The following is a 21503-nucleotide window of genomic DNA, read 5'->3' as shown; positions in this document are numbered from 1 at the left end:
CATGAGCAGAGGTTTTGAATTCTGAAAGTCTGAAGGGTAAAGCGAGGGGCTGGTGGGTTTTTCCAGGCCAAAAGTGCCTCCCATCTGACTCTGGGTGGGAGTGTTCTGGGACCAGGTGGATGGGATATTGGACTGCTGGTGGAATTTGGGTGCTTGCTGCTGCTGCTGCTGCTGTTGTTTCGGCTGCTGTTGTTTCTGTGACTGGTGCTGGTGGCTCTGCATCAGCTGCGCCCTCTGCTGCTCCCTCGCAGCCAGCTGTTGGAGCTGCTGAGCAGGCGAGAGGTCTTTAGGGGCTCCAGTCAGCAGGTGGTTCTGGAGAGGTCTAGACGGCTGGCCTGATTGTTGCTGCTGCTGTTGTTGCTGCTGCTGCTGCTGCTGAGAGTGCTGGGGCCCGGGCAAGGCCGGAGAGGAGGCTGCTGAGGGAGCTGTGACTGGGGAACCAGTGTGAAGCAAAGGCCCAGATGAGGAGGGTGGGACATGAGGGGAACCAGTGCGCGAGTCCTGCTCAAAAGCAGCTGAGGATGAAGTTGGGGCCGGTGAAAACTCAGCTTTTACCACGCTGGCAAGGTCTGCAGGCAGTAGGTTGGATGGTGGACCGCCAGCCGACAAATCAGGGTCCTTCCGGTCCTCAAAACCATCATTGAAGAGCTCCTGGATCTCCTCATAGGGAACAGAGCGGTTGAACTCCTCCATGAGCTCAGTCCATTCCTGCTCATTCAGGTTGAGGTCAGGAAGAATGATGTTACCATTTCCTCCTCCAGTGGGCAGGATGTCGTCCATTGGCTCTTGCTTCATCTCTTTCAGGCGAATGTCCGACTCGCTGCCCCGCACCCCACATCCATCAGGCAGCCCAACTCCGTTTGGCTCCACACCACCTGTGGCATGTGTACCGTTCATTCCCAGAGAGTCAGGACATATGCCATGCTTACTATCCAGAGGGGAAAGAGGAGGCAAAGCTCCATTCGTTGCTCCATTAATGCCACTCAAAGCATCTTCTAGACAGGACTTTTTGGATGGAGGGTAGCCATCACCAAAGCCGTTAACTTGGTCACGACTGAGTGGAGAGCCTGCATTCTCCAGCTTCCTCTTCACAGTCTCCTGCAACTGATAGAATTAAAAGAAAACAAAATCAGAATCTATACATATTATTTTTTTTTAATAATACATACAATACAGTAATACATAAGAGTACTGTCTATCAGATATATAGGCAATATTAGTATTTACTAGACTTCAGAATCAGAAGATGGGAATATTTTAGCCAATCCTGAGAGCTGATCCATATTTTGGAAGCTGCTGCACAAAACTGCAATAACTCCTAATTTAACTGCTAGATGGTAATAAAAACCTCACTCACTGCTGCAGAACCTGCTCAGAAGCACAGAAATTTGCTCAGAGTACTTTAGGTTAATTTTATTTTCCTGTGAATAAAAAGCACACCAAAATATCATGTCTATTTAAATCACTGTAAAACTTCTCATAACAGCTTTAAGAGGACATTTCAGACTATTTAGGCCAAAGAGGAACCCATTGTAATACTGAGAGACATAAAATCGCCCCCCAAAACACTGACTAATCCATCTCCAGTTTTAATATGAGACGTCATCTGAATAAAATTCTTATTGAAGCAAAATGTTAGTTAACTAGCTTTTCAGCTGCATATATATGTAAGGTGTACTATAGAAAATAGCAATATAAGATATCTGTAACTGAATCCAGAGTTAACATGTTGGGTTCAGTGTTTCTTGGACACTTTTCTGCTCACTGACAAATCATTTTTTTCTGCAAACAAAAAAAGACAATAAATAGAATTATTTTTTAAAACATTTTTTTTAAATTTACAAATAATTGTAGAGTTCCTCTACACTGTATGCTTTAAAGAAACACACTGAACAAGGGGCTAGTGAATCTACTCTTTTTACCACATTAACAACAGCTAGCTGAGGTGGCAGGTTCTTCTCAACAAAAGCAGTGTTGAGCTGAGCTAAGGGCTTCCTACAGGTAAAGTTAGATGGCTTGTCTGATCCTCATACACTCGCGTGCACGCACACAGACAGCAGGCTTCCTGAACCAGAAAAACTGGTCTCTCTTACTCTCGCAAGCTTGCACGCTCTTCCTCCAGCACTCAGTCTTTTAAGTTACGCATGCAGACTCATGTACTCTCGCTTTCACACCTAAATGGGCTTTTCTCAGACCATTTCTCTGCCCCTTAGCCTCTCTTAATCTCCCTAACTTTGGCCCCTCCTTCCCACTTTCTCTCACTTCCCCTATTTCCCCTTCTCTGTCGCACGCTCTCTCTCTCTCTCTTTCTTTGCCTTCATGACTCCCCCACTTCACAACCACCATTACCGCAGGCCCGAGCCACATGAGACTAATTACCATGTGTATGGATGTACAGAACACAACAAAAGAGGCAGCGCCGCGGCTGCAGAGGGTTGTGAGAGCGTGCCGAATTCCTGTCCAGGCGCAGCTCGCCTTTGAAGCCCCTACTGGCACAATGGGCTCCCTCCAGGCCTATGGCTGAGCAGCAGCGGCTGCAACCAAGTCTAGTAGCCAAGTAAGAGCTGCTTACTGAAGCTGAGAGCCACCAAGTTGGCCTAAATAATGCACTACATAGTGATAATACATATACCTTTGTGGAAATTATGAAATGAGAAATCTCCAAAAATAAACGTTTTTTTTTTTAATATTGTATTGATTAGGGAAACAATATCCTTAGGTCACACATAGCCTTTATTCTTTTTGTTTAAAGTAAATAAATACACTTAAAAAATCCAGTTATTAGACTAATGTTGATACTGTATGAGAGCAACAGTAGCTGCAAAAGATAAAATGCAGGCCTAACAGGGTGGATGAGTAGTACTGAGTCATTCTCCACAGGAGGGGGCAGCCCGCATTGCTACTGCGATACTGGGCCTAAAATCTATGCACTGTGAAGAGAACATTTTTGAATCCACTTCCCAGTTTTCCTGTAAAATGATTAAGATGCTAAAACACAGCACACATTGTGCGCTTTGCCGAACACGAGTTTAAGACACGGCAAACAGCACACCAACTGAACTTTGACCAAGCAGTGTTCAGCGAACAAATATTTCCTGTTCTAGGGTAAGGGTCCAGTATGGTGACATGCATGCATACATGCATACACACACAGCTGTCCTGGGGCTTTGGGAACAATAGTGAGTCAACTATGTGGGCGAGCAGGGGGATGGGGTAACTTAGACCTGAGTCATCCTGAACGCCCTGTGCAAACCCCCCCGCCCTTTTTCTTACTACAGCATTTCTGTCCTACAGCAGCCAAGGTCCAATCAATGGGGTGCTAATAGCTTTCAAACTACCCCCACAATGGGGGTATAACTGGAAATACTCCACAAAGACAAAGTTACAATTAGGCACAGGTACGCATTTCTGCGAATTACTAAATAGAGAAAATGTAAACAGATAATCTTAAGCAGTATCAGCTAACGCTGGGCGGTATACCTGTTAATCTGGTATACCAGAGGGGAAGTTTTAAACCCATATCCACATACCGCCAGAGCGCGGCAGAGCACCGTGTAAAACACAGCCAAAAAAGCAGATTCAGCTCGCTAGCTAACCCTAGCCAGTTAACATAAGCTAATACACTGGAGTAATGATATCTCAGCTCTGTGGAGTCAAACGGTCCGTCCTGCCTGGAGAAAAATTAAAACAGCACCATATCTGAGAAGCTCCTACTGCTGTTCCTTACTGTATGATTGTTTTTATCCAAGTAAAAGAAAAACAACAGTAAACAGCAATTATCCCCTCAGAGAAGAGATTATGGAATTGATTGATAAAATAAATAAACAAATAAATAAAAAAAATTATAAAAAACGCCAGAATATACATTGTTGGTCATACCGCCCAGCACTAGTATCAGCCCTGATACTAAACTTATTAAACACACTATATTTATCAGATGTGAACGATTTACATGAGACACCATTTATTAGTTATGTTCATTATGATTTTGTGACAAAGTAGCAAAAAGTGTTACTTTTTTTAAATTGTCACTTTTACTTTTTGATATGTTATTATTTACATGGTGCCAATATTTTATTTAAAACTAACTAATAAAACTGAATATAACTGCTCCAAATTAGCTTGAAATATAAACCTTTAACAATGTTTTTTAAAGCTTAAAATTAAGAACTGTATGCATACCAATACGTTCACTTTGAAAAGTTGTATGTAATAGATACCACACTGTATGCATTATTAGGCTAAATACAGTAATGTTTTTGAGTTTCAACTGAAAATGATGAGCTGCAAGCCATTGGATTTGCTGTTGGTTTTGTTGGAATTGTAGTAGTACTATCCAATTAAGAGTATTTTAATTCAATTAATTAACTTGTATTTTTTTCTCCTTTCTCACTCTCACAATGTCATACACTTATTTTTATCACTCTTTATTTCTCACTGTTCTCACCTTTGAATTTGGAATGAAAAAGTAAACAAGCTGCATAACATAATACAGGTTGTATTATTTACCTCAAAGACCAACATATAGATTGAGGATATGGATATATACAAAAACACTTTAAATATCTATTCATACTAAATAAAAATATACCTGGGCAAATGTTATGCCTCCCACCTCACTGTACCATCCTAATCATAAACTATAAGGTGCAAAGTTTGTATTAAAGTCAGTACAGCCCAAAATACTCCATTAAATACTCCGTCAAGAAAATAAGAACTTTTTACAGTCATAGCCCCACCTGCAGGTCTGAAAAAAAAAAAAAAACGCACACAGAGCACACAAACATTATTTCTCAAAGGAGGTTTAACTTTGTTTAAACTTTTGGAGCCTATCAAGGCCTTTAAGATGCACAGACTGTGTTCAAACTAGAACACAATGAGTCGCTCCGGTCACCACGCATTTGTTGCTCAATGCACACGTGGTCCAGCTGTATTGCATCAAAAGATAAAAAAATAAATGATATATATCTTGGCTGGTTTCTATGATTTACCTGTGCTGGAATCGCACCCATCAAATAAAATGGGAAATAAAAAAACAACGGTGATGAATCTCTCGTCCATGTTTTCTCTACAACGAAATGCGAAAAGAACTAAAAGTTCCGAGAGCAGAAGCTTGAGGACCTCGGACAGCCTTGTATGTGACAGGTCCAAATAATAGCTAGTAGCCAACTCCACGACGCATGCTGCTCTGCCACTTTGTTGCTTCTCACTGTGACAAATCACTCCCTGCCATAGGAAACAAATGGTTTCCTGACGCTTTTTAGTTTGAACACAGGGTTAGACTTTGAGAGAGGCAGAAACTTTTCATAGTCAAGCCTTGTATATGTGGAACATGATGGTAAAGGGCATTTGTAGCTCAATCACCAAGTTTAATTATGTTTCATGAGCACAATTATAAGTTACAATAGCAGACACAAAATGCTTTCATAATTTTAACAAGTGATGGAAAACAAACTGAAAATAACCTTAGAATTTGACACTTTTAGACTAATGCTAACATGCCTAACAGTGTATACAAAATAATGCCCGTCATGGATGTATTATGGGTTCAATTAAACCAGTTTTTATATATTAGTTTAGCTAAGTGCTAGCTTTGTTAGCTCTGCTGATGTTCACTGTATTTGGCAGACTGGTGAACAGGGTATGTGGTTGGTTAGATTTTGTTTTTAATGAGCAACTATTATTTATTACCAGCTGTAAGATTGATTACATAGCCCAATTACTAATTTGGCTAAAACATTACTAACAATAATACCTAGGCAATAAAGTAGACATTCTTCGCTTTAATTTTTAAATAATTGGTTTGCCAATCCAGTGTGCTGGAATGTGAGCCAAACAAATTAAGATTTAATTTAATTTAAAAGTGTAAACTTCAGACAAAGTGTCATTTTGTTTATAGTAAAGATTTTTTTCACCCCTCGAGCTAGCTAACATTTGCTGGTATACAAGAACATGTGACAGCTATGGTATCTTCCAAAAAGCAGGGTCATCAATGTATAGCATACATACATACAAACTAAACCATTTGTTTATAACAAGTTTAAATACGTATTCCCAATAAGAGTTGATATGGAACACATTCAATGTGGCCATCTTACTGCTTTCTTTGGGTAAATGTAAACAGTCAACATTAAGGTTGAATTGATTACCGGAGTAATTAGAGTTACTTGTTTTAAAAATTGATCGATTAATTTTCTGTGCCTCGACGAATCGTTTAATTAATTTTACATCGCAAAGCACACTTAGCGTCATGTCACCCACACACAGGAAGCATGTGGAGGAGGCGGAGGTTTTTGGAATGGTGGATCCAAGAGACCAGGTAAATTTAACTTATAACATATAAATAAGATTAACATTAATGTACCATATTAACATAATGACAGCGGTGTGGAGTGCTGATTATTAGGTATACTGTCTAGTGTGTATGGTTATTTTATTACAATGGAGAGAAGTTCTAGACTTAATACAGGCTTTATGTAAATAGTAAACACAACGCTGTGGAGTTACTAAAGTAACTCTGGCAGAAACACACGGCCATGAACTTACTGTACTGTCATTTAGCTAAGATGCACAACATAAAGCCAATGTTTATGCCTTTATTATTGATTAATGCTCTATATTTAATACTTACAAGAAATCCTTAGTTGAAATAATTTAACTTAATTTATTAAATTACTACTTACATGTTTTCTTTATTTTGTGTTTTATTTATTTGCATTTGTGTTTGCAATGTGGAAATGTATGTTGTGAATATAAACATTAAACCAATTGGTCATTCATTATTAAGTGAAATTTCTTATTTTATGAAATCTTTTATTTTGTTTTCTCCGATTACTCGATTAATCGAATCGATTTTTCAGTGGAATACTCGATTACTAAAATAATCGCTAGCTGCAGCCCTAGTCAGCATACATATCCCTTAACTCTGTAGCTTTACATAGCCCATGTCTTTCATAGACCATAGAATTATATATCATGGTGTAACCAAAAGCCATACTAAAATATTTAATGGGTATGCTGCTTCATCCACTTTCAGAACAAGACCGATAAGAAGACCGTTAAAAATTAGTCCAGTACTAATATAAAAACATACTGCTGTTCCCCACCATATAGTACTAAAATATTTTACTACAAAAGCTATTCTGGTGAACTGAACCATTTGATAACCTGAGCTTTAACACTTAAAACAGACAAACACCAAAAATCTATTGACTTCTTCGAATGACAAACTTAAAAAAAAATGCTTTTGTGATAGGCTTGTTTACAGTGAAACTGCTTCTTCCCATCAAGGCTACACTGCAAAGCAATCCATCGAGGTTTAGAAGCAAAAAGACTAATTTCACCAATTTTCAATAGCATTTTAGAATTAGACCTTGTTATACAACAGTTATGCCTAAGTCTAAAATATACCCATTAAATGCAGGACAGACCCCAACCATTCACAATTAACCGAACACAAAGTTGCAGCAAGTAGTTTTACTGTAGAAAGCGCACAGAACTTTACAACCATGTATTTTCCCTAAATATACACTTCACTGGATGTGTAGCGCAGTTCAATTTCAAATAGGCTAAGATTTTTTAACAAATAACAGAACATCAATGATGAGAAAAATTAGGCATTCTGACGCTGTCATAACTTCACATAATCGGTCAAGTAGCCTGCTTTGCTGCCCTGCTTATTCTGCCAACCTAGTATGTAGAGGGCAATGCATTTGATGTGTTTATTTTGAATATTACATTACATTCAACTGCTCCATAAGAGCACATGGGCTATCAACATACAGCACACTCAGAGCACAAGTCAGTCAGTCCTGACAGGCTGCAGTCAATCTGCAGCACTAGTGGGTTTCAGGGGAAGGAAACTGCTGTTCTCACATTTTCAGGAGCTGACAACAACAATGCATCTTCTGCAGGCTAAAACTTTTATACACTTAGGAAAAACCTTTAGGTGAGGCACCAAATTCTTTTAATTTATCTGAAAATCCAAATTGGATATGCTCGGTCTGGAGAGGCTCAGCCTGGCCCATTTAAGAGTGTTGACCATGCACAACAACACTGAGATCACGTGAAGTGGGTCAAGCACGCCTGCCTGATTGAGTTCTTTAGCCACACCACGCTGTGGCGGCTGGTGTTGGTATACTGGCATCAATACAGCTTAAAAAAACAAAGGACATGCTTACTTCCCAATCCTGGTCTTAGACTGTCACTGTTCTGCAATGCTCTGTGCCTTTTCCTTGCTTTTAAAAAGCTCCTTCAACTCGACAATAAGTGTTTGTTAATTAACTTGATAACTTTAACAAGGGGTTCAAGGTTTCAACAGATGACCGAAGCCAAATGCCAGGCCTAATTCTTAATAGTAGAGAGGTAAGTATAATTAATTAGCTTTGTTTAGTTCTCAATTTGCTCAAGTTTTACAGCTTGGTGGGAAACTCTACATTGTGAAATACCTGAATCCCAATCGTGTGACAACAAAATATGCACAACACTACTTACTACACAGATCCAGTACTGGGAACCAAAAGCTCACATTTGTACTAACCGCGATCAGAGTGCTGTTCCTGCTCTGATCTCCAGGCGCCCCGCCGCCCTCTGCCAACTCCGAGTTTGTCCCCGCGGATCCCGGTGCTCTCTGCCCCGTCTGCTCGTTCGCCGCGGTCGCCGCCGGTCCCTGCTGTCGGTGCTTGTTGGAGCGCTTGGCCTTGGTCTGCAGGCAGCGCTGGTGCAGCGCAAAGGTCTGCTGCCTCTCCATATCCATGCGCTCCATAGTAGTACTGTCGTAGCGGTTCTCGCAACTGTTGTGGTGCCGCCTGAAGAGCTCGATGCGCCGGCGGAGCCGCTCCATCACCGCGCTGTGGCGCTGCACGACGAAATCCGCCATCGTTGCGATGCAGCAGCGCGGTGCTAGTAGTTACCGGAGGCTTTATCCTTTTTTTCGTATTCTCCTTTAAAGTCAGCTCAGCTCCGGATACAGGTAACTTGGTTATAGTGCTGAATCTGCTGCTTTCCTCGCTGTGTGGGCGAGCGAGTATACAACCCCCTCCTCCACGGCCTTTACAAAACACACTTAACTGCTTCCATTTTTGTCAATATTTGCCTACCACTGCTCTACCAGTGCTCTACATTGTTTAGCACGTCAACGTAAAGTTAAACGTTGGAGCAATGTTTTACATGCAGCTCAGCGTGTTGAAATAGCGTTAACTAGATACACATCACTGCATGCCAAACATAAAACACAAATCAGTGGGTTTGTGAGATTTGGCATATAAAAAAAAACAACAAAAATAGCTAGCTAACTATGATGTTAATGGAAAAAGAAATAAAGAAATTAATTAAGCGTAAAATTAGGTTTAAAGACAAACCTAACTAACAAACAGGACAGGATAACTTACTTAAGGTAGACTAGCTACAAGTTGACCTTAAGGCACCAGCAATAACATTTGTAACGCTAGGTTAGTTAGCTGTGAGTGAGTAAATTTACCTAACTAGCTACTAAAATCATATACTGGACGATATAACACTTTCTAACTAACTGTGAGGTAAATTTACTGGACAACTCCAAAAAAGTAGATAATTCAAGCTTTGCTAAGCTGTCTAAAATCTACCAAAAATAATGAGTTAGATGAGCTAGCTAGCGTTAGTTAACTTAGAAGCTAACAAGTTAACAGAGGATAAAACTTCAGTGTGTTGGATCTAATTTAACTAGTTAACCTAGGTTAGTTAGTTAACTAGCTAAGCTAGGCTAACTAGTTTAATAACCACGAACCCCAACGTGTCTTGTGGTTGTTTTATCACAGTAACTAACCTACTAAGTTACATAGAAAAGAAACCTAGGTTAGGCTAGCTAACCTTGCTCTGTAACCTTATGTTTCTTGTTAGAAAATCAACCAGCCGTTATCTAAAACAACCGGTATCTTCTAGGATTTTAACGTACGATAAACTTACGTCTCTGAAACTTAGCTAAGACCATCTGACTAGCTTTAGCTGCTTAACCGAGCGTTAACCAGCTCGGTGAGCGGAGGCAGACTAGCCGCTCACTCCAGAATGGACTTCTACTCTCAAACTAAACTTTGAGACGACGGACATTTCTGAGCTAAAAAATGTGACCGCGTTAAAATAAAGCCCGAAAAGCCAACAGCCTTCTCTCTCATAGCCGTTCAGCTCAAACCCCGAACCTGAAGACTTCCAGAAACTTTTTTAAAAGCAGCGAAGTTAACCTGGCGAACAGCTGATCCACTGTTTTAATAAACCTCAGCGCTGGACGCCGCCGTGCGAGGATACGGATGTAGCTGTAGCTAGCGGGCTAAGCTAACTCGCCTCATAACAAAAGCGGGATGAAAATCCCTGTAGTCCGGCTCAGCGCCTCCCGAAAGTCCCTCACGCTGCGCTCCACAGACGCCTCGCCGAAGAAGAAGAGGGCGAAGAGGACGAGGCCTCGACGAAGAGGATAAAACTCCCCTTCGCTGCTGCTGTTTCTATTGTTTTCCAGTGTACAGGCAGTTCTTCGTCGCCATCTTGTAACAAGTTTTTTTTCTTTCTTTTTTTCCTCTCCTTTTTCTAACCTCTGCATCACAGAGTCGCGTCACGAGCCGTGCGGCCCTCACCCCGCCCACCCTACAGGACTGGCAGCAAAACCAGCCAATCAGAGAGAGCTACCGCAGTGACGCGAGGGAGTCTTGGGGGAAAAAACACATTCCACTACTTGACTGGGCTCTGTAGAAAAACGGCACAGGCTAAACAACTCCAACTGAGAGCGACTCAGAGCGAACCTTTAACACATGAACCACACAGACCTGTTTATACCACCACAATTCACCAAGCAGACCTGCTGAGTACCTTTCAGAACCGTGGCAAGATTCAAATCTACTGGAAAACTATCCCCAAAGTTATAAAAATGTATCGCTAATCTCAAAAAACATTGAATAAATATTAATTATTTGGCTGCATTACATTTTATGATGTTTAGGATGGAAAAAATACCCCTTTACTTCAAGTTTCCTAATAGACATTGGATAGTGTTGAAATTGAATCAACATTCATTTAAAAAAAGACTAAATGGACCCAGGAATCATGTAGTAACTTAAAAGTGTTAAACAAACCAAAAAACTCAGTGAAGCATTTAGCATTCTTATCTGGGGTGCTGTTAACTGAGGCTGGTAACTTTAAAGAATGTATCCTGTGGGACAGAGGAAACTCTTATTGTTTCTTTCCTGGGGCGGTCCTGATGATAGCCAGTTTCATCATGACTGACCATCATTCTTCACTTAGTTAAGTAGCTCTTGCCATAATATGAATTAGAACATTACTCAAATAGGGCTATTCACTGGATACCAACTCTACATCTCCACAACTTCACAACTGATGCTCTCAAACACAGTAAGAGAGCAGTAAATGTCTCACAGAACTCACTGAGACACTGCCAAGATGTTATAGTGGTATAACAAGTTTAAGCAGCCCTGATCATTTTTATGATTTTTCTTTATAAATCATTAATTGTTCGGATCAGCGATTTCAGTTAAATATGTCATATAGCAGATGAACACAGTAATATTTGAGAAGTAAAACGTGCAATTATTCTTCAAATATTAGGCAGGTGCATAAATTTGGGCACCCTTGTTGTTTTATTGATTTGAATATCTTTATAACTGATTATTGGAACACAACATTTGTTTGGTAAGCTCATTAACCCTTGACCTACATACACAGGTGAATCTGATTATTAGAAAGGGTTAAGGTGCTAATTGCAAATCAAAACACAAAAAACAAAACTCTCAAATAACATGAAAACAAAGATTGTTCAACATCATGGTTTAGAGGAAGGATATAAAAAAGCTTAGAGATTTCATCTGTCAGTTTCCACTGTGAGGAACATAGTGAGGAAATGTTTTTGCTTTTTGTCATACTGATTTTTTTTAAATTCTTAAATAATCTTTAATATCAGACAAAGACAAACTTAGTACATATAAAAATCACTTTTTACATGATAATTAAAAAATATCCAAACCAATCTGGCCCTGTGTGAAAAAGTGTTTGCCCCTAAACCTTATGACTTGGTTGTGCCTCCCTTGGCGGCAACAACTGCAGTCAAACTTTACAGATAACTGGCAATAAGTCCGTCTCATCTCTCCAAAATCTTTATCTCCATTTTATTTTTTAAGCCAGTCAGAGGTGAACTTTTTTGTGTGGATCATTGTTCTGCTGCAGAACCTGAGCTTGAGGTCATGAACAGACTGCCGGATATTCTCCTTCAGGATTGTCTGGTAAAAAAACAGAATTTCTGGTTCCATAACTTATAGAAAGATGTCCAGGCCCTGAAGCAAAGCAGCCCCAGACCATCACACTACCACCACCATATTTTACGTTCAGCATGATGTTCTTTTTCTATAATTATGTGTTAGTATTATGCCAAATGTAATGAAACACACACCTTTCAAAAAGTTCCACTTTTGTCACGTCAGTAGAAAGAATTTTTCCTCATGAAGAGTTTTTTTGGATGAATACTAGCTCTTACTGTGGTCTACTGGAGTCCCAAAGCCTTAGAAATTACTTTGTAACCTTTTCCAAACTGACAGATCTTTTCTCATCTGTTTTTGAATTTCTTCAGATTGTGGCATAATTTGTTGCTTTTTGAGATCTTTCAGCTGCTTCATGTTTTCAGACAGGTTCTATTTAAAAGATTTCTTAATTTTACAGGTCTAGCAGGAATCAGGACGTGTTGTGGCTAATGAAATTGAATCACCTTTCCAAAAAGTGTGATTAATTAGTTAATTTATTTGGGGCTAAGTCTAATACAAACAATACATATGAAACCGTAACAATAAATTAATGTTGAATCAACATTATGGGGGGTTAAGTTTTATACAAACAATACACCTAAAACCACAACATTAAATTAATGTTGAATTAACATTAATGTGCACTAATAAATTCATTCTGATGTTGTAGATCAATGTTGTTTCAATGCATAAAATTTTACAATGAATGTTGATTTAACATACTTTACTTTTAGATTTGCTTTTGACTTGAAATTTTGTTGCCCAGTACTTGTTAAATTTATCCTAATGCTGTTATTATTTGTAATGTCTGACACAACTTTAAATTCATTTTGATTTTGTATATTATTGTTATGATTTAAGCCTGAGGTGCACTTGGTTAGGGTGTGACTTACACAAGTAAGCTTGCAAAATCATAATCTTTTGAATGTATTTTTTTTCTTTTCCCTTTTTTAATTTAATATTTTACACAAAAAGTTCTATTTCCAATATTATGTATTTACTATGTGTACACTGATTAGTTCTTTCATTCCTATGTTCCTTGCTCTTTCTTTTTTGTGAAATCAGGTTACGCTGTGATTTATAATTTTTTAGCATGTACGCCTGTAAAAAACACATTTTATTTGAGTGTCTAGAAACAAACTCTGTGTTTGTTTTTATGAAAATTAAAAGCTCAAACATTTCAAATTTGTTGGTCGGAGAGTAGAAATTGGAGAGTAGTGGTGGTGAATCAAACATGATCAACGTCAACTCAAAAATTAATGTGTTATGGTGTAAAATCAATATCCAATTAAAACTCCACATAACTTCACATAAATACAGTGGCTTGCAAAAGTATTCATACCCCTTGAACTCACATTTTGTCATCTTACAACCACACACTTAAATGTGTTTTACTGAGATTTTATATTGTGAAGTAGAACAAAAATGATGGATGGTTTTAAAAATGTTAATTACATAAAAATCTGAAAAGTGTGACATGCACCCCCCTATCTTAATACTTAGTAGAGCCACCTTTCACTGTAGTTATAGCTGTAAGTCTTGGTGGGTATATCTCTACCAGCTTTGTATATCTAGAGACTGAGATTTTTGCTTATAATCCTTTTAAAAAAGCTGAAGCTCAGTCAGGTTGGATGGAGAGCGCCTGTGAGCTGCAATTTTCTGTCTTGCCACAGAAGCTCAATAGGACTTTGACTGGGCAATCCTAACACATAAATCTAAACCATTCCACTGTAGCTCTGGCTGTATGTTTAGGGATAAAAGATTGCCCTGTATTTAGCTCCAACAATCCTCCAATAAACTCTGACCAGCTTCTCTGTCCCTCCTGAAGAAAAGCATCTCTACAGCATGATGCTGCCACCACCATGTTTCATAGTAGGGATGGTGTGTTCAGGGTGATAGAGTTTCGCATTTAGGCCAGAAAGTTAAACTTTTGTCTCATGTGTCCCTACATGGCTTGTGGCAAACAGCACTTCTTATTTCTTTCTTCCAACAATGTTTTTTTTTCTTGGCACTCTTCCATGAAGGTCAGATTTGTGGAGTGCATAACTTAATAGTTGTCCTGTGGACAGATTTTCACACCTGAGCTGTGGATTTCTGCAGCTCCTCCAGAGTGACCATTGGCTTCTTGGCTACTTCTCTGACTGTGCTCTCCTTGCTCAAATTGGAGTTTTGGTGTAAAACCATGTCTTGGTAGGTTTGCAGATGTAGAATTGTACTGTACAGTGCTCCTTGGGATGTTCAAAGTTTGGGAAATCTTTTTATAACCTAACTCTGCTTTCAAATTCTCAACAACTTTATCTTTGACATATCTGGTTAGTTCCTTGGTTTTCATGCTGTTGTTTGTTCACTAGTGTTCTCTAACCAACCAATGAGGCCTTCACAGAACAGCTGTATTTATACTGAGATTAAATTACACACAACTCTATTAACTAATTAAGTGACTTCGGAAGGCAACTGATTGCATTGGATTTTATTTTGGGGTTTCAGAGTAAAGGGGGCTGAATACTTTTGCACTTCACACTTCTCAGATTCTTATTTTATTAAACTTAAAAAGAAAAACTAAACCCACTTTTGTTCCGTTGTGGTCTATAACTTTAAATCTTTTTATTATAAATTTGTGTTTGTAAAAGTCCATCTAAATCTACACCATTCATTTATTGAGGAAATGTTACATGTCAACATTTTGTCACAAAACTAATAAACTATAATAAACTATAAAATACAATAATACAATGTCTTTGGTATCATGCAATATTTTTACAAATATTTAATGTAATAGCTTTCTGTTCAGGACTGTTAGCATTAAACTGAGTTTCCCTTCAGCAGCACTGTGAAACATCTCAATTCTGAGTTTTTCTAGAATATTTCACACAAAATAAAAACAGAATGCTTTCACATCATATTAGACCTCAATTTAACTATGGCAAAATGTTATAAATCAGAAGAATTATCCTTTAATGTTTATGTTCTTTGCTGTGTTTAACGGCACTGGGTGAAACAGGGTGGGGGGATGGGGGTGTTGGGGTCAACAGTGGAGTTTGTTTACATGACATGCTATCTGCCATGTCTGCTGCTCATGTGCTCATTCTCCACAAGTCCCTGGCCAAGGCCCTGCCTGACCCAGATTATGTAAAATCGAATTACGCAACTCAAATATGCTCTTTTCACGCAGTTCCCAAAAATAGCCATGTGAAGTGGAATGTTTGCTACAGTTTGAGCTATTTTTACACCATTGAGTAAATCAGAGCCAGCAATGTTCATCCGTCATGTGATGCTGTATTATTGAGAATGCAGCTGAGCTTTGCACGATGGAGGTCTGGACAGCATTTAGTACGACTATGAAGGAGGAGTTTTAGGTGAGCATTGGTTGGACTTTCAGATGATTACGGATTCTCTCATTAATACGATATTTAAGGGGTTTTATTTTATGTCTTCGTGCAGTTGGACATTATCCAGCTCTCTGCAGAAGGCCTGTAGTGAAACATCTGAGGTTCTTGGATTTCATTGCTGCAGTTTCTCTACGGGTTATCTACATGTTTTCTATGATGTTTAGGTCAGAGGATTGTGAGGGCTGTGGTAGTTTTAAGGTATGTGTTGGATAGTTGCGTTGTTGTACAAGCAATCATCTTCTCAGATTATTCCATTATTCACTTTACCTCTGCAGGTCTTTCAATGCCACTGGCAGCCACACAAACCCAAAGCAATAAAGATCCACCACCACGCATCATAGTTGGCAAGCTTTCCTTTGAATGAAATGCAGGTCCTAATAAGCCACATAACTCATTATGCATGAAAATATTAGTGTAACATTACTAAAATTGATCTGTAAAGAGTGGAAATACACTTTATGGACAATAGTATTGGGGCACATGTTTATTCATAATGTATTCCAAAGGCAAGGGTCTTAAAAAACGAGAGGCCACAATAAAAAAACTTTGAGAACTTGTAGGACTGCGTTTAAAAAATGTGTGAAGAAATAGGCAGTTATAGGCAGAGGTTGTAAAAAAAATACTGTTGTGTAAGTATTGTGATTTCTTGTTTTGCAAAATGATCAATTCTCAAAAACACTGCATGCATTAAAAAAACCCAGACAGGGATTAAGTCTAGTCCTGTACTATACAGCACTGTGAAAAAGACATATACAACCCCTGGCAAAAAGTATGGAATCACCAGTCTTGGATGAGCACTCCTTCAGACATTTCATTCTGTAAAACAAACTCTGATCAAAAACATGATACAATAATAAGGTCATTCCAAAGTGCAACTTGTTGGCTTTCAGGAACACTCAAAGAAATGAAGAAAAAACATTGTGGAAGTCAGTGAATGTTACTTTTATTGACCAACCACAGGGAAAAAAATATGGAATCACTCAATTCTGAGGAAAAAAGTATGGAATCATGAAAAACAGATAAACAAAAGATGATTCAAAATACATCACTAGTATTTAGTTGCACCACCTTTGGCTTTTATAACGGCTTTCAGTCTCTGAGGCATGGACTTGAGTGACAAACAGTATTCTGCATCAATTTGGTGCCAACTCTCTTTGAAAACAGTTGCCAGATCAGCTTTGCAGGTCGGAGCCTTCTTGTGGACCATTTTTTTCAATTTCCACCACAGGTTTTCAATTGGGTTGAGATCTGGACTATTTGCAGGCCATGACATCGACTGAATGTGTCTTTCTCCAAGGAATGCCTTCACTGTTTTTGCCCTATGGCACGATGCATTGTCATCTTGGAAAATTATTTCATTATCTCCAAACATCTGTTCAATTGAAGGGATGAGAAAACTGTCCAAAATGTCAATGTAAACTTGTGCATTGATAGAAGAATTAACCACAGTCATCTCCCCAGTGCCTTTGCCTGACATGCAGCCCCATATCATCAAGGACTGTGGGAATTTGGTTGTTTTCTTCAGGCAGGCCTCTTCATAAATCTCACTGGAACGGCACCAAACAAAAGTTCCAGCATCATCACCTTGTCCAATGCAGATTCTTGACTCATCACTGAAGATAACTTTCATCCAGTCATCCACAGTCCATGATTGCCTCTCCTTAGCCCACTGCAGTCTTGTTCTTTTATGTTTAGGTGTCAATGATGGTTTTCTTTTAGCTTTCCTGTATTGAAATCCCATTTCCTTTAGGCGATTTCTTACGGTTCGGTCACATACATTGGCTCCAGCTTCTTCCCATTTATGCTTCATCTGTTTAGTTGTACTTTTTCGGTTTTCAAGACAAATGGCCTTAAGTTGCTTGTCTTGACGCTTTGATGCTTTCTTGGTCTACCAGTACGCTTGGCTTTAACAACCATTCCATGCTGTTTGTATTTGGTCCATATCTTGGATACAGCTGACTGTGAACAGCCCACATCTTTAGCAACCATGCGTGAAGAGTTACCTTCTTCAAGAAGTTTCACAATCCTCTCTTTTGTTTCAAGAGACATTTCTCTTGTTGGAGCCATGGTTCTTGCCACTCTAATTCGTCCAGCAGCCCTCCAAGGTGTCATGACTGCAGGTGTTTTTAACTGCAGACTAACGAGCAGATCTAATCTGAGGCAGGTGTCCATTTAGGGAAAGGAAATTGACTGGGTGTGTCCTTATTTTCTACCTTCAATTTGAGTGATTCCATACTTTTTTCCTCAGAATTGAGTGATTCCATACTTTTTTCCCTGTGGTTGGTCAATAAAAGTAACATTCACTGACTTCCACAATGTTCTTTCTTCATTTCTTTGAGTGTTCCTGAAAGCCAACAAGTTGCACTTTGGAATGACATTATTGTATAATGTTTTTGATCAGAGTTTGTTTTACAGAATGAAATGTCTGAAGGAGTGCTCATCCAAGACTGGTGATTCCATACTTTTTGCCAGGGGTTGTAGTAGTCTAGGACTATGCATAGTCCCATAGGATAGGTTTCCTGGACAGGGATTAGGCCTAGCTCCACACAATATTTTACTTTCAATGAGAAATCTTCATTCCAAATACTGTATAGTTCAACATAGCTGCAATCCCTATTTGGGAAACTGGCCATATATGTTACATTTTAAGATTGCAAATCATAGATTGCAGTGTTGATTGAGTGCATATGAGTAATTCTTAAACTATGTTTTCCTGATTTTTTTTTTATTTGCATTATATGAAGACACATTAAATTGTAACTTCTCTGTTTTGATTCGTATCACTGGGCTTTTGCCAATACATAACTGTAGTGGTCTTACAGGTCAGAGGAGGGCCTACACAGTACTGACCAACACTTTTGGGTACTGTCCAACATCTGTATCTAAATATTTTAAAAGCTGAACGTTCTCTCCTTCTGTATTTCTGTCCACACACTGTTCCCTAAAGTACTCCAGCAGTAAGGAGGTTTTTAAGATTCAGCCATAAACTTGCATGCAGTGTGACGTCAGCATTTTAAAAAAGTGACGTTTTCCCTGTCCACACAAACACTGAAAACAGAGGTTTAAAAAAAATCCATATTGGAGAGTGCTTTCAAACAAAAAAAAAAACAAACAAAAAGCAACTAGTGTCATTATCATGTGGACAGGTCAAAACAGACAAAAATCTCAAATATTCAAAAATAGAATAAGGCCTTACTTCTCAATATTTTAAAATTAGGTGTCTATTACTCGTTCCAAAAAATGATACACCACACCCAGAGGCCCGTCTTTCATCAAATCCATTTATTTTTAGTTTTGTGAGTAACATGATGGAATTTGTCCCCCTCCCCAGCCTTAACCCACACCCACCCTTAAATATACAGACTCAGTCATTGATCACATTGATATTCTCACGCTCACTACTCTACCAAGGATAATCAGCTTTCTTCATATTTGCATCGATCCAGGCCATCCATTGCAAAAACATTACTTGTGAGATGGTAAAGAAAAAAACAAATATTGGGACAAATCTCAGATGCAACAGGGGTGACAAGATGGAGGACAGTGAAGATTGATGCTAGTTAGCGAGAGATCCAGCGAGCTTTTAGTGTGGCAGCAGTGCAGCATGCATGTGTGAATGTGTATTTTCGACTCAGTTACTATAAAAAGTGCCAACTTTTTTCAAACTTGGGGCAGAGCTCAAGTCACAGCGCCTTCCTCCGCCATGCCGGCTGGAACAGTAGTGGTGGCGGAGGTAGGTTAGCCTCACTAAAAGCAAAAATTAGTAACTAAGGCAAGCTGGAGTGAATGGACAGGTTTGCTGCCTTTGTTTTCTCCAGATTGGGGTTTGTCCCCATTAGTGCCATTTCATATGTCTCTGGGGTAAAAATGTTTTGGGCAGAGTGAAATAGTGGAAGAAATCTGAAAGCTTATTTTACAATCTATGGAAAAAGGTCTTTAACAATTATTAGAAAAGGTCCCAAAGTCATTGAAGTACATTGAAGGACATGGTTGAAGTGTTTAAATACACACATACACACAAAAAATCCAATAGGGTTTCAGCACTGTAGGAAGTGCTTGGCCCCCTAAAACGCTGCTATTGCCGCTGCTGCTGCTGCTGCTGGGACAGGATATTACATCATGTAACGTGTGAGTGGAGCCAAGTCATTCGCCAATGGAGCGTCAGAAGACTGACTTAGTGCACCAATGGAAAGATAACAGGCTGAGCAGAAATACACCGTGAGTCATGCCAGGCAAGGACGCAAGCCCTGTCGTATCTGAGGTTTTAACCCTTGGTGATCAGCATGGAACCGTTCTCGTCATTCTCTCATTCGCTAACCTAAACATCAAACTTAACTCAATAAGAATGTTGTGTTGTGTCTGCCCCCCTGTTATGAACTATGAACAGTTTACTGCTATGCAAGTTCAAAACCTGAAAACAACCAAACAAAAGTAATACATGTAAGAAAATCCATGATTTAGTAAAAAGAAAGTTCTGGTGACATAAAAAAAAATCATAACCATATATATTAGTAACAACAACAAAAAAAAGAAACTCAGTACATTCACACAAATAAAATCAGCCAAAAATGTGTCTCCACATCCTACGAAATAAGGCAGCTTGCTAGAACCTAAAGCCTAACTGGCATTCTCCACAAACCTAACTGGGATTCTGCAGCAAAAACACCCAAATTCTGAAACGCACAATTTACGGCGCAACCAGGGTGTCTTTAGGATCCACTATGGTCTGCTCTGACTAAATGACAAAAAAATAATAAAAAAAAAAAAAAAAAAAAAAAGATCTCTGTGGAATGAATGCCAAGGTAACGTGATCTCTCATTATGTCAATAATCATCAGGCAGACAGGTCAACAACTGAACCAACTGAACTACTGACCTGACCGTATCTGATCTACCTTCTAAAAATGGGGAATCTCTGGACTCCAACACCTCTCCACTCTCGTACATGGATGAATCAGCGTCTGCTTTAAACCCTGCCATGCAGCACAGGGCTGTAGTGTTGCCACATCTGACGATTGAATGAATACTGTCCCGAGTAGCAATGTGCCGACTGGAGGCTGGAGGGCTTGTGTTGTTTAGGTTGGGAAAAGGAGAGAGGCTTTTTTTTTTTTCATTAGCATGAGCACAGTTAAGGAATGGTAAAAGTTTCTTTCTTCCTTTTTAGTAAAGCAAACAAAGAAAAACAAAGAAAAACAAAAAGGGTTTCTACTCTATACATCATAGTTATCTTCAGCATCACCTTACTCCTCAGCCTGGTCCGAGGCAGTGACTCGTGTTGGATTTTTGATTTTCTTGCTTTCTTCCTGTCGATCGCGCCACAGACTTTGTGTTCTCTCGGTTTGTCATCGCTTTAGCAAGGATGGAGCAGAAGACCAGAGAAGATGGGAATGAGGGCGAAGAGGAAAGAATGAGGGAGGGAAAAAAGGAGGTCCCATTGAGGAAAGGTAAGGGGGAGGGACACAGGACACAAAGGACAGGGGCTGCAGTTGTTGAACAGATCCAGGAAGCAAAAACAAAAATCAGAAGAAAGTCATTCAGTCCTTTCTAGCTTTCGCTTTGCTTCTGGGGGACCTTCTCAAAACTTCATCTTCTTGTTTCTGCAAAGAAGAAAAAGGGGCAGAAAAAGACCTGAGTATATTTGGCAATGCAGATGTCTTCACACTGCTGCAACCATTTCATCACAGTGACCAAGAATCACATTTGATTGGACAATTAAATTAGTGAATAATAAAAAAAAAGGGCACAGAATATTCCGCATTATGAAAACAAAAAAAAAATCTATGCACAGTCAATAAGGCAAAGCAACAGCAAAAAAAACAAAAAACTAGCAGCAGCTGTGTCTG

General features: G+C 39.2%; 2 protein-coding genes across 4 annotated transcripts in view; both read right to left on the bottom strand.

The window, feature by feature from the left end:
- maml1 (mastermind-like transcriptional coactivator 1) overlaps nucleotides 1–10555 on the bottom strand; it is a 20185-nt gene extending 9630 nt beyond the window's left edge. The window contains exons 1-2 of one of the 3 annotated variants that reach the window (XM_022683590.2): nucleotides 8528–10555; nucleotides 1–1104 (exon numbers count right to left, since the gene is read on the bottom strand). The exon at nucleotides 1–1104 is cut by the window's left edge and continues 402 nt beyond it. In XM_022683590.2, coding sequence (XP_022539311.2) covers nucleotides 1–1104; nucleotides 8528–8878 — 1455 coding nt within the window. In that variant the 5' untranslated portion in view covers nucleotides 8879–10555. The remainder of the gene's footprint in view (nucleotides 1105–8527) is intronic. The other 2 variants (XM_022683589.2, XM_022683591.2) reach the window with 2 other exon arrangements.
- Nucleotides 10556–18923: 8368 nt separating this feature from the next.
- The window catches only part of canx (calnexin), a 29000-nt gene continuing 26420 nt past the window's right edge, over nucleotides 18924–21503 (bottom strand). The window contains exon 15 of the mRNA XM_015603429.3: nucleotides 18924–21257. Coding sequence (XP_015458915.3) covers nucleotides 21195–21257 — 63 coding nt within the window. The 3' untranslated portion in view covers nucleotides 18924–21194. The remainder of the gene's footprint in view (nucleotides 21258–21503) is intronic.

The sequence above is a fragment of the Astyanax mexicanus genome, chromosome 10, assembly GCF_023375975.1.
Source record: "Astyanax mexicanus isolate ESR-SI-001 chromosome 10, AstMex3_surface, whole genome shotgun sequence".
NCBI lineage: Eukaryota > Metazoa > Chordata > Actinopteri > Characiformes > Acestrorhamphidae > Astyanax > Astyanax mexicanus.
Note: the sequence above shows the minus strand (reverse complement) of the source record. Positions and strands in the feature narration are given on the sequence as shown.